At 42.4% G+C, this 12,657-nt stretch overlaps 1 protein-coding gene across 3 annotated transcripts in view; it reads left to right on the top strand.

Moving 5' to 3' along the window:
• The first annotated feature begins 1,317 nt into the window (after positions 1–1,317).
• The window catches only part of LOC148033181 (uncharacterized), a 52,577-nt gene continuing 41,237 nt past the window's right edge, over positions 1,318–12,657 (top strand). For 2 of the 3 annotated variants that reach the window (XR_015691268.1, XM_087681055.1), the window contains exon 1: positions 1,320–2,754. Coding sequence is in view for 2 of the 3 variants with exons in the window: in XM_087681055.1 (XP_087537181.1) it covers positions 1,612–2,754 (1,143 nt within the window). In the remaining variant the exon portion in view is untranslated. Of the gene's footprint in view, positions 2,755–12,657 lie in introns of all 3 variants that reach the window. The other variant, XM_087681056.1, reaches the window with a different exon arrangement.

The raw sequence follows: 12,657 nt of genomic DNA on the forward strand, positions 1-12,657 counted from the left end.
AAGCAATTGGACCTATGCATTGCCTTTGACTTTAAGTAGCCTTACCTTCCTCTTTGGTTCTTATGTCTCCTTGGGTAGCTCCACTATTGCTTCGGTGTAGGCTCTAATGGCAACCATTGATGTTAGTACAACCATCATCACAATTACTAGAGCTAGCAATCGACCTAGAGCTTCTTGAGCATCATTGTTTTGGAAATCGTTAGTGAAGTGTCTTGGCTCCCCACACTGATAGAAATAGAAGGTTTGCTTAGGTCATTGCATACAATTTATTTGTCGATAGCCATTGTCCCCTAGCTATTGGCATTCACCTCTCTAGAAGGAGCTACTAGGGCCATTTCCAATACACTTTTTCCCATTGACCACCTACAAGCTTAAGACTGATGAGCCAACATCTTAAAAGGGATTGCCCATGATTGTTCATACTTCAACCTTTTGAGAAGGTTGAACGCTAAAATCATGGCTTTGTCATAGAATTTTCAAATTCCTAGTTTTCCATCTCCTTGGCAAGTGATGCTAAGATCCCATGGCATGAAACACAATTGTTGCTTTTCCCTAAAGCCCCAAAGGAAATGATTGAAGTATCTCTCTAAGGGCTCCCAAGAGCTTTGCTAAAATTCAAGATCATTGCAGCAAAGGTGATCAAAGAGGTGAAAGTTGCCTCAAGAACCACTAGTTTCTTTGCAAAGCTTAGAGGATAAGAGGACAACTTAGAAATCTTTACTAAAACTTTGCTCTTCAACCAATCAAATCCCTATTATGGTTATGCCAACGCCCAAAGAATATCCTATTTACACAAAGAATTCTCCGAGTTTTATGCTCTTGAAACTATATTGTTATGGTCACACCATCTCTTCTTTGAATCCAAGCTATACCAATTCAAACTTTTGCTAACTTATCCTTAAATTCAAGAGCTTTGCAACAAATAATTCTAAACTTGTAACAAAGTGTCCATAGACTATTGTTGGCATTGACTAAATTAGCAAAGAATTGGGTTGAAAGGGGACGGGTCTGTGGAGTGTTTTGCCCTTTAATAATGCCATTTGACACCATTTTGTTTAAGTATTGGAGTGCTTACCTAGATTGTGTGCGAATTGGTTTAAATCCTACAATAACAACCAAAGCTTAACCTAAACATAAGAACTATACTGGGGAGAACCAAGGTGAGAGTACTCAAATTGGTGTCCCAAAGTTCAAAACCTCCCTCTCTCTCTCTTTCCGACCCCCTCCCCCCTCTCTCTCTCTTTCCGACCCCCTCACCCCCCAACCCCCCACTCGAAGTAGGGCACCCCTCATCACGGCCTCCAACATCAAAACACACACAAAGTTCGCGTTTATACGTTCCTTTCTTCTCCTCTCTTCATCTGCTTCATCCCTCCCTTCTTTTTTGGGACCCGTCCGCCTGCAGAGAGAGTCTCATCATCGATCTCCGTGGTCGCCATCGCCATTGCCGCTCGTCGATCCAGCGTGCATTCTGGCCCGCAGGTAATTAAAGTTCCTTCGCCGCAGAGAATTTTTCTTCTTCGATCTGCTGCCGCACACTCGACCCGCACCACAGCCGGCGCATCCCCCTCATCTGCCTCTCTCTGATTAGAGAGGCGCGGGGAGAGAGCCATGGAAGAGGATGACTTCGGCGACCTCTACGATGATCCGACGCCCCAGGCTCCTACCATTGGAGCTGGAAGCCAGCAGAAAGGCTTCCCTGGTTTTGAATTCGAGGAGGAAGACGATGAAGATGTTGGCAGTGGCGGCGGCAGTGGCGGCGATGGTGTTATCCAGGGCCTGGGCGTCGTCCATCCCGATGCTGGCACACAGCCTGTTATTAACGCCCTCAAGGTGGTGGAATCATTTCAGCCCTTCCATGGGCATGATGATACAAGGGAGCACAACTCTGATGAGGATGATGACATGCTACTGCTCAGATATAGCTCAAAGTCAGGTTTAGGAGGGTTCCAGGACACGGATGCTGAGCCAAGCGGCAAAATGACCCTGTACTCCAGCATTCAGCCCATTAGTAGCAACGGGACTCAGCTACCAGATGATGACACCACTTTAAGGGAGGGTCAGACAGCATTGATGGAATCAGACATGATACCAGGAGTCAGAGAGAATGGATTGGCCTTTTCTCGAGCTGGCCCTAGACAGGATGAAGTACCACTGTATACACCCACAGGCACAAGGCAGCCAGCTTTCCTGTCAGCAGCTACTAGTTACCTAGATGGCCCTGACATCGATGATCTTACTGATCACACTCTTACAATTCCGGGACTATCCACCACCCTGAGCATGCCTACTTCTGAGGTCACTGAAAATGATAACACTGGTTATGGCTGGGATGGGAAGGAGACTGAGGATGCACATCGGCAAGCTACTAGAGAAACAGCAGCAGTAGCTGCTGATGAGTGGGACAGTGATAGTGAGGATGACTTACAGATCGTACTGAATAATGATCATTCATTCTATGGAAGAACTGAAAAAGTGAGTGTAGCCAAAGCTGATGGGGATAGTGAAGAGGATGAAGATGAAGATTTAATAATTGTTGCAGGGAGTGAGCCTGTAGATGAGGGTGAGGAGCAGCCTCTGCCAGCAGATGCACAGGCGGTTGTGGCTGACGGATCTGTTCCATTTGGAGTAGACAGACAAACAGGGGTTCTAGATGAAAAAGGCCTTCAGGAAAAGATGGGGTCTACTGCTACTTCAAATCAGCCGGCTTTACGGAGTGGCTACCCTTATAATGCATACAGCTCCCCATTCAAGGTATTTGGCTACAATGCCTTCTAGTTTTGCCTGCTTTGCTGTTAGCAATTAGACACCACATGTGATCATGGATTTTTTCATTTCTTCTGATTTTGACATGAAAGCTCAACTTTGCATGACATACACTTCCGAAAGATGGGATATGGGAATGAACTGTGTGATGCACGTTAATAAAAAATGTGCTAAAAGTAAGTAGACATTGAGGGCACACTTTACGATCTCACAATGTTCGGCCTGACTCCTGAACTCCTTACATTCTGCAGTACCTCAAAGATGGAATTGGGTGGTTTGTTTATTCTTGTAATACTGATCTGTCTTCTCAATTTATGGATTTTGAAAGCGCATTCTGCATGATCCCAATGATTGGTATTTATTAAATTGACATACTAACACTCTAGGAGTACTTTTGGTGCTTGGTCAAATTTTGAGAGTGATCATTCATATTTCTAAAATCTCAACATTAAGAAAAAGGCCAGTTTCTAAAACGAGCAAGTAATTTTGATGCTTCTGTAGTCGGAGGCCTAATGTCGAATTCTGGGACTTTATGTAATGTTTTGCTTTCATGGAGTGGCAAGTGTTTGCTTGTAATTGTATCATTCTGGGAAAAGTATGCACTTTGTTTGTCAGTAATTACGTTTTTTGTTCCAAGCAATAATATTGAACCATGGCTAGAATACATTCTCAAATCAAGGTTTGAGGTAAAGGTTTGATATCTTACAGTTAATCTAGACAAGAATTTCTGGGATTTTCTAATGATAAATTTGTGAATATAGGGTGAAAGTCTCCATTAATATGTTTGCTGTAACATACAGAGTGTTTGTCTGGTTTAGGCTGTCTTGAAACCAGAAATTTGATACCCATGTCAAGTGCTCCCTATCTGATGTTTCAGGCTAATGATTTTGTTAGAGCTGTAGGCCATAGAGTAGTATTAGCTAGCCCAAGGTGGTACATCGAGGCAAGATTCATCTAGGTGCAACTTAAAATGCTGTCTTATACATATACTCGTAGGTTATATAAAAGAATTGACTACACATTCATGTGTGCAGCTTCTAGACAGCATGAGCAAAGTCAAATCTGAAAGCATGTTCAGATAGTCATATAGGCTTCATATTGTTAGCAGAGTGTACATCTGATGGGCTAGAGTCTGGGCATTTCTATTTTATGCCAGTCACATTTATGCTGGTCGACTTATTTTCGACACCCTTTTTGGGGTTGGCTGATAACTATTTGCCTATTCATGGGCAGGCTCCCTCCTTGCGTGTCAATCCATCAGATAATCATTCTGCTGCATGACTGCATCTTGGTGGATAGAGGGAGACTGTGCACATTGCTGGTGACTTAGTGCCCAAGCCTTAGTACTGTTCTTGTGCCTTGGAGAGAGAGAGAGAGAGAGAGAGAGAGAGAGAGAGAGATGGATGTAGCTTAGTTGGTTAAGTTGATCTTGTGGTTACCAGAATCTTTGGTTCAACTCTTACATTTTGCATGGTCATTTAGTATAGGTGTAGAAAAAGGGAGATTTGAACTAGGGTCAGTGGACAAAGTGACCTATGAGACCATGAGTACAACCATCTGTGCGACGATACAACTGTTTGAAAAGAATAATAAATGTAAACGAACAGTAAAAGAAACCTAAGAATTTTTAGAGCTAACAGCTAACAAAAAGCTCTAGCTAATACAATTAGAAGTGATAAAGCCTAGTATGCATGGACCAACACTAGTAATATCATGGAGATACATGGGGCCTAGCTCTAGCTTGAGCAATGATCTCTTGTACCCTCATATACATGTATTATTGATGTTAGTGTTGGGGTCTAGGACATTTGGATCAGCCTAGCTAGATTGCTTGATCAATCAGTGTCCTTGGTGTAGGTGTAGGTGTAGGTGTAGGTTGTGGCTATGCCGGAGTCTTCTCAATGCTCCTCCTAGATCTAGATTGAGACGGGGATTGCTTTGAAGCCCCCTAGGCCTCCCTCATAAAGAAATATGTAAGTTATCTTTGGATAGGTTCTTAAACCTTTGTGTTCTAAACTTCTAGGGCTCTGCTCCCAAGGAGTGCCTCCCTAAGCCATCCATAGTGACATGGAATGGCCATTTTCTAGTTCTCTGTCCCAATTCTAGCCTATCCTCAAACCATCCCAATCTTGTCCCCTTGTTAGACTCCCCTTTGATGGTGGCAAGGAATGGCAATTTTAGTCCGTGTCCTCCTCCTTGTTCTCGTTCTCGTTCCCAAAACCCGTCCCATGTCACTGTGAAGCCGTCATACCTCATGGAGAAAGAGGCCAAGACGTTGAATTAGTGTAATCCATGATTGTTGATAGTGGCCCAAATCCGTCCTCGAAGAGACAATGAAAGTGGCCTTAAATCACATAGTATGCCGAGTAGCGGCAAATGTAGTGCTCCTTTGTCTTTAGTGTAGTTGACATATCTGATATATACGCTCCTTTGGGTTATGGATGTATAATTGCTTATCTCAATCTGTCAATCGTTGTGAAGAGGCAACTAGCCAATAGCACATCTAATCCCATGGGAAAGGTGGGTATCCATGTGTCATAGACAAATAGTAAAGTCATCATCTTTGGTGGGGAGAAGATGCTCTTGGTAGAAAGCCATCTTCATCCCCAACTCTTGTATTGGTACCAACTATGTCCTCCTAGTATCCAATTGAGTGAGGTCCACTCTAATGATCCTACCAACCTCTAAGCAGCTCAAAGTAAGAGATGGTGTTTCAAGGGAACAGTGAAAGGGGAGTAGTGTGTCAAATGTCCATGCTAAAGTCATGTAATTCCAACAAAGTTGACATCTGAACATACCTATATGAGGCATCTCCCACTTTGGCAAGTTGTTGAGAGGACTCAAGGGCCAGTGGCAGCCATGCATATTTATGTTTGGGCAGGTCCCATAGATTGCATATTGGTGAGGCTGACCAAGTGAGGGCCTCTACTACAATTAGTGTAGCCCCCCCTAACTTAGCGTTGATGATCTATGTGAGATCGAGGCCTTACATGTGATCATCCTAGAGATCATGGGTACAAGGGGTCTTTTCATTGATCTCCATCCATCATAAGTACGATTTGATCAATTGTGGTGATCAAGGTTGGGCCCCCATACTTGCACTTAATAGACTAATGTGGATGTGATTGGTATATCGAAGCCACAACTTAGTGCAAGGTTCTTAGAACTGTACTTGTGGGCATATCCTCTCCAAATTACGTAGTTCTATGTGCCCAAGTTTCAATCTAGTATCTGCCACTGCCTCTCTCATAGGGAAAGTGGGACATGTGAATAAAACTTCGAGATATGTATGAGTTCATACACTCTATCTTCTCCCGCTCATAAGTGAACATAGGTGTCGATCTTTTGATCCACTATGATGTGGCATTAAACACCGTAACCTTGGTTTTACCAAGGTTCATTGAAAGCTCATTGTCCGATGCATAGGAGTGTAATGCATCCAAATGTCTTCATAGCCCTTGTGACGAGCTAACTATCAGCACAATGTCATTTGTATATAGTAAGAGGTTTCCAATTGCCAACTAGTGTAGCTCCTCTATCTATCTTCTCCTTGAGAGAGATGTTTTGAAATCCCATCAGTGTATAGGCCAAATATTGTCGGAAAAAGAGGATATCCCTATTTCACCCCAATGGCAGAACAAATAGTTGTTGGAAGGCCTTCAAGTGGTGGTACTCCACTAATTAGCATCTCATTTAGTGCCACAATCCCCCAAGTGAGCCTTAGGCATTCCCATATCATGTAGTTTGTGTAGTAGCATCTCTCTTGGTACTGTATCAAAAACTTTGCGGAAGTCCACAAAGCAATAGTAGATCTGTCGGTCATGAGCTTTGCCCTTCTTAGTAATTGCTCCAATACTTAAGTGTGAGGATGTAATCCAATATAGAGAAAGCCTCTCCTAAAATTGGCTTATCCCTGTGCTTTAAGACCCCATCTCTCAGCTCATGCTCAAGAATGGAGGCATATAACTTGGTCCAACCATAATAGTTTGACAAGGTAGGACCACTTGGGGATGGGTACAATAGTGTTAGTGCTCGAGCTCTCTAAAAAGCCTTTACACATGGCTTTATTAAACATGTAAGTAATCTTGCCACCAAATCCTTAGTATGTATCACGTGCTCAGCTAATACTAAATTATCATGATTTTGTGCCTTACCTCTATTGAGTGTGTCAATAGCTTCTTGGATCTTGTCCTCTATAAAGAAAGTGGATGTCTTTGAGTAAGGTTTTGGTGGATCAAGAAGAGGAGGTTAATTTGCCATTGTGTAGAGATTGGCTGCATATTGCTTCCATGTATGTAATGGGTGTGGGTAGACAATGCTCTTTGAAAAGCCTCTAGCCCTTTGGGGTGAAGTGTTATATCCTTGGACGTCCGAATGGGCGCAAGTTGTTATCACTAGTCTTGGACTCTTGGCTCATTGGTTGACACATTTGTATACTTGGATGGTGGTATGGAACACCAAGATGTGGTTGTGGTTTTGAGTGTAGTGAGGCTTATGACGTATCTTGTGTGCAAGTTGGTTCGTAGGAGGGGATGTTTCACATTAGGATATGTGGAACATGCCTGCACTTGATCTTGGGAGAGGGCAATGGTGACCAAGTGGCATAGGCAAGCCCAAATCTCAACCTTGGGAGATGGCTTCATTTTAGTTGAAAAATACCAAGATAGCAGTCCACCATGCAAATAGATCAAATGGATGGAGGAGTAAGACTTGACCCTCTGCAATTGAATGAACGAGGAAAAGTTAGCCACCAAGGCATTCGAGGTGTGCTTGTACTCAATCTTAGAAAAGGGCTCTAATGCTAACCAAGTGTTGTAGGCATGCGTGAAACTTGACCTTGGAAGATAGCTCCGATGCCAATCAAGAATGTGAAGACACAACCATCGAAGTAGCAGTCCGCTTGTCGTGAAAAATAGATAAACTAGTTTTGTAGGGGAATAAGAAGGGTTGCAATATTTTATTCATGAGGGCTTGAAAAGTAGTGGGCGCATTGGAAAGCCCAAATGGCATAATCAAGAAGTGGTATAATTCCCTTTCAGTCCTAAAAGCTGTTTTGAACTCATCTCCTTCCTTCATTCGAATTTGATGATAACCCGAACGAAGTTCTATTTTGGTAAAGACCTTTGAATCTTGTAAGTTCATCCAAAAAATCATCAATTCAAGGAATAGGATACCTATTCTTGATAGTTGACTTATTCAAATCCTTATAATCAGAAACGATCCATCCTTCTTTTGGACTAAGAGCACGAGAGAGGCAAATGGTGATTGACTTGGCCGAATTAAATCCATTTGCAGCAATTCTTTGACTTGTCGCTCCACCTTTTCCCTCTCAAACTTGGACAAGCAATAAGGAGGTTTGTTGATGGGCTTTGTGTTTGGCAACAAGTCAATAGGATGGTCAACCTCTCACTTTGGAGGCAAAGATGATGGTGGCTGAAATAAATCCTTGTGTTTCTCGAATAGCTCTTCCAATCTTGGATCCCTTTTCTTTGTAGAAGAAGATGGTTGATTTAGTGGCCGCTCTTCATCTACTTTCGTAAGCAAAAGAGTGAAGATGCATGACTTGGTATTGATTCTCTTCCGCAATTTCTTCATGGAGATGAGTTCTATATGTCTGTGGTCTATGCCTTTCAATTCTATGTGCTGCCCTTGCCAATTAAATTCCATTTGCATTTGTTCCAAATCTAAAGTAAATTTGCCAAGGATTTTCAGCCAATTACAAATGATAACAATGTCAATAGGTCCCATATCCAAAGTGATTAAATCCACTTGTATTGTGCAAGAGGGCGACAACTCAATTGAAGTATATGGACACACTTCTTTACTAGACTCATATGCACCATTGGCAACTTGTATCCGCAAGGATGATTCCATGTCTATGGGTAGCAACTTCAGCTCGTTCAAAGATTCGGTGTTGATGAAGCTATGAGTGCTGCATGTATCTACTAGAATATGTGCAATCTTGCCATTAATGATATCGATTCTTAGGTATGGGTTAGGTGATTTTGGGTGTGGATGTAAGACCCTTTGCCTTGGAGCGAGGATTGTCATCCTCATGCATGGATTTTGGGAAAATGTACAAAACATTTTCTTTTTAGGCAGGAGGTGCTTGGATGGTCTTTGTGAGGATGTGGTGTACCTCTCCCTTTTTCCTTCAAAGAAGGAGACTGACCATTGGTAGTAGAATATGGTCCATGTTTAGGGTCTATCGTGAAAGGTAGACTAGTTTGAAAGTGGAGGTGATTCCTTCCCATTCCTTGTTCCCTTCAAAGAAGGAGGTGATTGTTAGCAACAGATGAGAATTTGTACGTTTGAGTAACCAAGGGTGGTATAGTGTGTGTGGGGGGGATTCCCTACACAACGAGATGAGAGGATAGAGTGATGTACTTGTAGGTGTGTGAGACATCGTGTTAAAGGGTGGCATTCCGGCTAACAATGTACCACGGTGTAGAGTGGTATATCTTTGAGTGTATAGTGATGGCTTTGAACCTAGATGTGCTTCAAAGACAATGTGTGCTAAGATTGGATAGCCTAGTGTAGGTCTAAAGTAAGGGTTTAGATTGAAAGAAAATAAATATAAAGGTAAAATGAAAGTGGGAAGGAACTGTGGGAAATGAAAAGGTGAATGTAAAGCACCAAACTCATACCCAAAATGAAACAGAGGATGAAGGATTACCTTGTGGAACATCTTTGAACATAGAGTTTTTGTCAAATCTGTACCGGTACCAATATGGGTCTCCATGTGGTGACTTACAATTCTTGCATAATTGAAGGAGCAGTATAGACAAAATCAGACTCACTCAAAAATGGATTGTACGGATCTGCCACTTGGCTTGATTGTGAAGATTTTGAACTTTCGGTTGTGTCCAGAGTGGATAATCTTCTCTCAATTGAGAGGTTATTAGTCTCATTAGCAAAGTACTCTAATTGAGATGTACCTTGTGAAGGAGTTGTGAAGATATGCTAGGGTTTGCATTGAGAAAACAGAGAATGTATGAACACGACTAAAGCACAATAACTTAGACAGTAATGCAATAAATACAAACCTTAAATGCCAAAACGCAAAAACACAAACACAAAGAGAGAAGAAGGAGAATTCTGAAGTGAATGAATCTATCCTGTAAATAAAGGAGAGAATGTATAGAATGCCCAAGGGTAGAGCTGTTCAATAGTCGGTGGCTTTGGTGGGAGTATGTTGAGGGAGGTGTCAATGTGTGTCATCCGTTGGAGATGGATCCGGAGTGCAATAACCACTAATTGGAGCAGAGGTTGATGAAGAAAGGTGCTAAAAACACAAAAACGACTTGCTATAGATGCAAACACAAATTAAATGATGATGGTAGACATGTTACATGACTTTGGTTTCAACTCTTATATGGCCTTGTAATTGTTTTCTAAATTTTGATTCATGAAACTTTGTGCTTTCCATGATCTATCTTTAAGTTGCACATTTTATATGTGTGTATGCTGATTTTATATATAAATTTATGTGTTTTTTAAAATGAGTGTATGAAATAGCGTATCTTATTCTTAACATTTTTGTGTACATTCCATATTGTACATATTCATGTATTGAACATATTGTACTCAACATATGAAACCACCTCGGCAATGGACAAGTGCCAGGTGGATGTATTGAACATATTGTACTCAACATATGAAACCACCTTGGCAATGGAATGGGCAAGTGCTAGGTGGATGGCTGTAGTTGATGAAGGCTGAACATCAGATGGTGATGGTGGGCGGTAGGTTGGAAACAAGTCGCCAATAGTAGTAGTGAGGTTGTGGACGGGTGTAACTTACAAAACAAGGATAGAAATGGGATGGGTTGAATGGTGGGCAGCCTATTTATCTATAAATGAGTGGACCCTCCCAAGTTAGGATTTTGCTTGTGGGACAAAAAATACTCTCTAGTATCACATTTTTTTTTAATGAAAGTTTGGTAACATTTGAGTTTTGGGGATGTTTAAAAGAGCCAAGCAGTTTGTAATGCATTTTGAACTCAACATGGGGTGCCTGAAGGGAGGAGAAATCAGCTAAATTGTTGCCAATAGGGTGTAGATGCTTTGCACACGTTGAAGAGGACTCGAACAATGCAAAAAATCTATGATCTACAACAAATATGCACAAAATAGCAAGTAGAGTTGGGTCTTCTCTTTGTAAAAACTTTCGGGTCATCTCTTTTGGTGATGATATTAAGTGAGAGCACAATGAGAGAAGAATATGAACACAGAGAGAGAAGAGAGAGATTGATATAAACGCAAAGAGAGAAGGAAAGAATTGCAATGATCTATGATGGCAGATGTCGGGTTGGTTAGATTGAGTACAGAGTTCAGAGCAAGAAGAGTGAGGAGAGGGAGTGAGAGCACGACACACGAAGTGTTTGGTACAAATGCAAGATGTACCACTTTAGGTTTAGATAATATATAAAGTACAAGAGTGTAGGGGTGCGTTTACACTCCAACACCGTAAAAGGCACAATGAGCCTTTATTGGCTTGCTCGCCAAGTCCGCTTGGTTGCAGCTAGTGTGTCGACTGACTAGCCCGTTGCCCGTCAAATCTGCACCCGTTGGTCTTGCGTGTCGACTTCCTTCAGCTTACATGCCACTTGCTTGGTTGCGTCGACCTAATTACAGAGTCGACTACTCGCCCAACTTGCAATTGTCCAACTCATGTCCAACTCATGCCTATTCACTGTGCCTTGAGAAGCGTACACTCTTGAATTGCCTCTTGTTGGCTCTGATACCAGTTTGATGACAGATGTCGAGTTGGTTAGATTGAGTGCAGAGTTCGGAGTAGAAAGAGTGAGCAGAGGGAGTGAGAGCACAACACACAAAGTGTTTGGTACAATTACAAGACGCACCACTTTAGGTTTAGATAATATATAAAGTACAAGAGTGTAGGGGTGCGTTCACACCTTAACACCGTAAAAGGCATGGTGAGCCTTTATTCCCAACAATTTGAATAGAATGTTGAATGCATCTTGAAACATTAGTGAGGGCACCTGATCAGGCTGATGATGGAGAATGCATTGGATGACGGAGAACAACCATTGGATGGCAGAGAGTGGGTAGCACTTGCAAAGGGGGAGAAATCAGAATGATTGACCAGACAAGCGAGTGCTGCCTCAAATAGACAACCCAACTAAAATTGGACGACTTGCTGAAAAAATACGCAAGAAAATTAGCCAACCAACATCTAATGCTGGTTTTTGTTGAGAAACCCACTCGTTACGTTCATTTATTTTCCTTAATTCCTTTTGGTTTCACACTTTTAGCTCCAAATAGGGCTGGGTGTCCACATTTTGGAATGCCACCTGAGATTGCCTAGTGCCTATAAATAGGGTACCGACTCTCACACATTCTCACTTACATCCACCAGATCACTATCTTCATCCATCATTTTTCTCTTCACGCCTTAGCTGCTTTGCTGCTGTTCATGCCTGACTCCGAGGATATTACAGTTTGTGGAGTTTTCTTCCTTGCCGTTTGCTGCCACATGACTTGTCTCTTCATGCAGGCTGCGTTTTGGAGCAGATCAGGCCACCCAGCTGTCCACATCCTTCAGGCTGGCTGGTGACAGTTTTCCCCTTGCTGTTGATCAGATTATGTGCAGATTTGACCTACATTTGTGCAGCTGTCCCTTCTCTGGCGATACACATGGCTTCTAGTTGAGGGCTGACCTGCGTTTTGCAGCTGGTGATCATCTTGAGGATGCGTTTCAGCCTGCTGCAGGCCCCCCTTCTGTTCTTCACCCCCGGGAGCATGGTTTTTGCTGGTCATCATCTTCCTCTACTCTGACAACACACTTGAGGACCGTGTTTTGCTCCCTCTACAGCTGTCCTTCACCTTTCAACATTTACTTCTATACTCTCCTGCCTAGAGAACTGTG

This window comes from Lygodium microphyllum, chromosome 7 (assembly GCF_053477565.2).
Source record: "Lygodium microphyllum isolate KBCC chromosome 7, Lygodium_microphyllum_v1.1.10, whole genome shotgun sequence".
Classification (NCBI taxonomy): domain Eukaryota; kingdom Viridiplantae; phylum Streptophyta; class Polypodiopsida; order Schizaeales; family Lygodiaceae; genus Lygodium; species Lygodium microphyllum.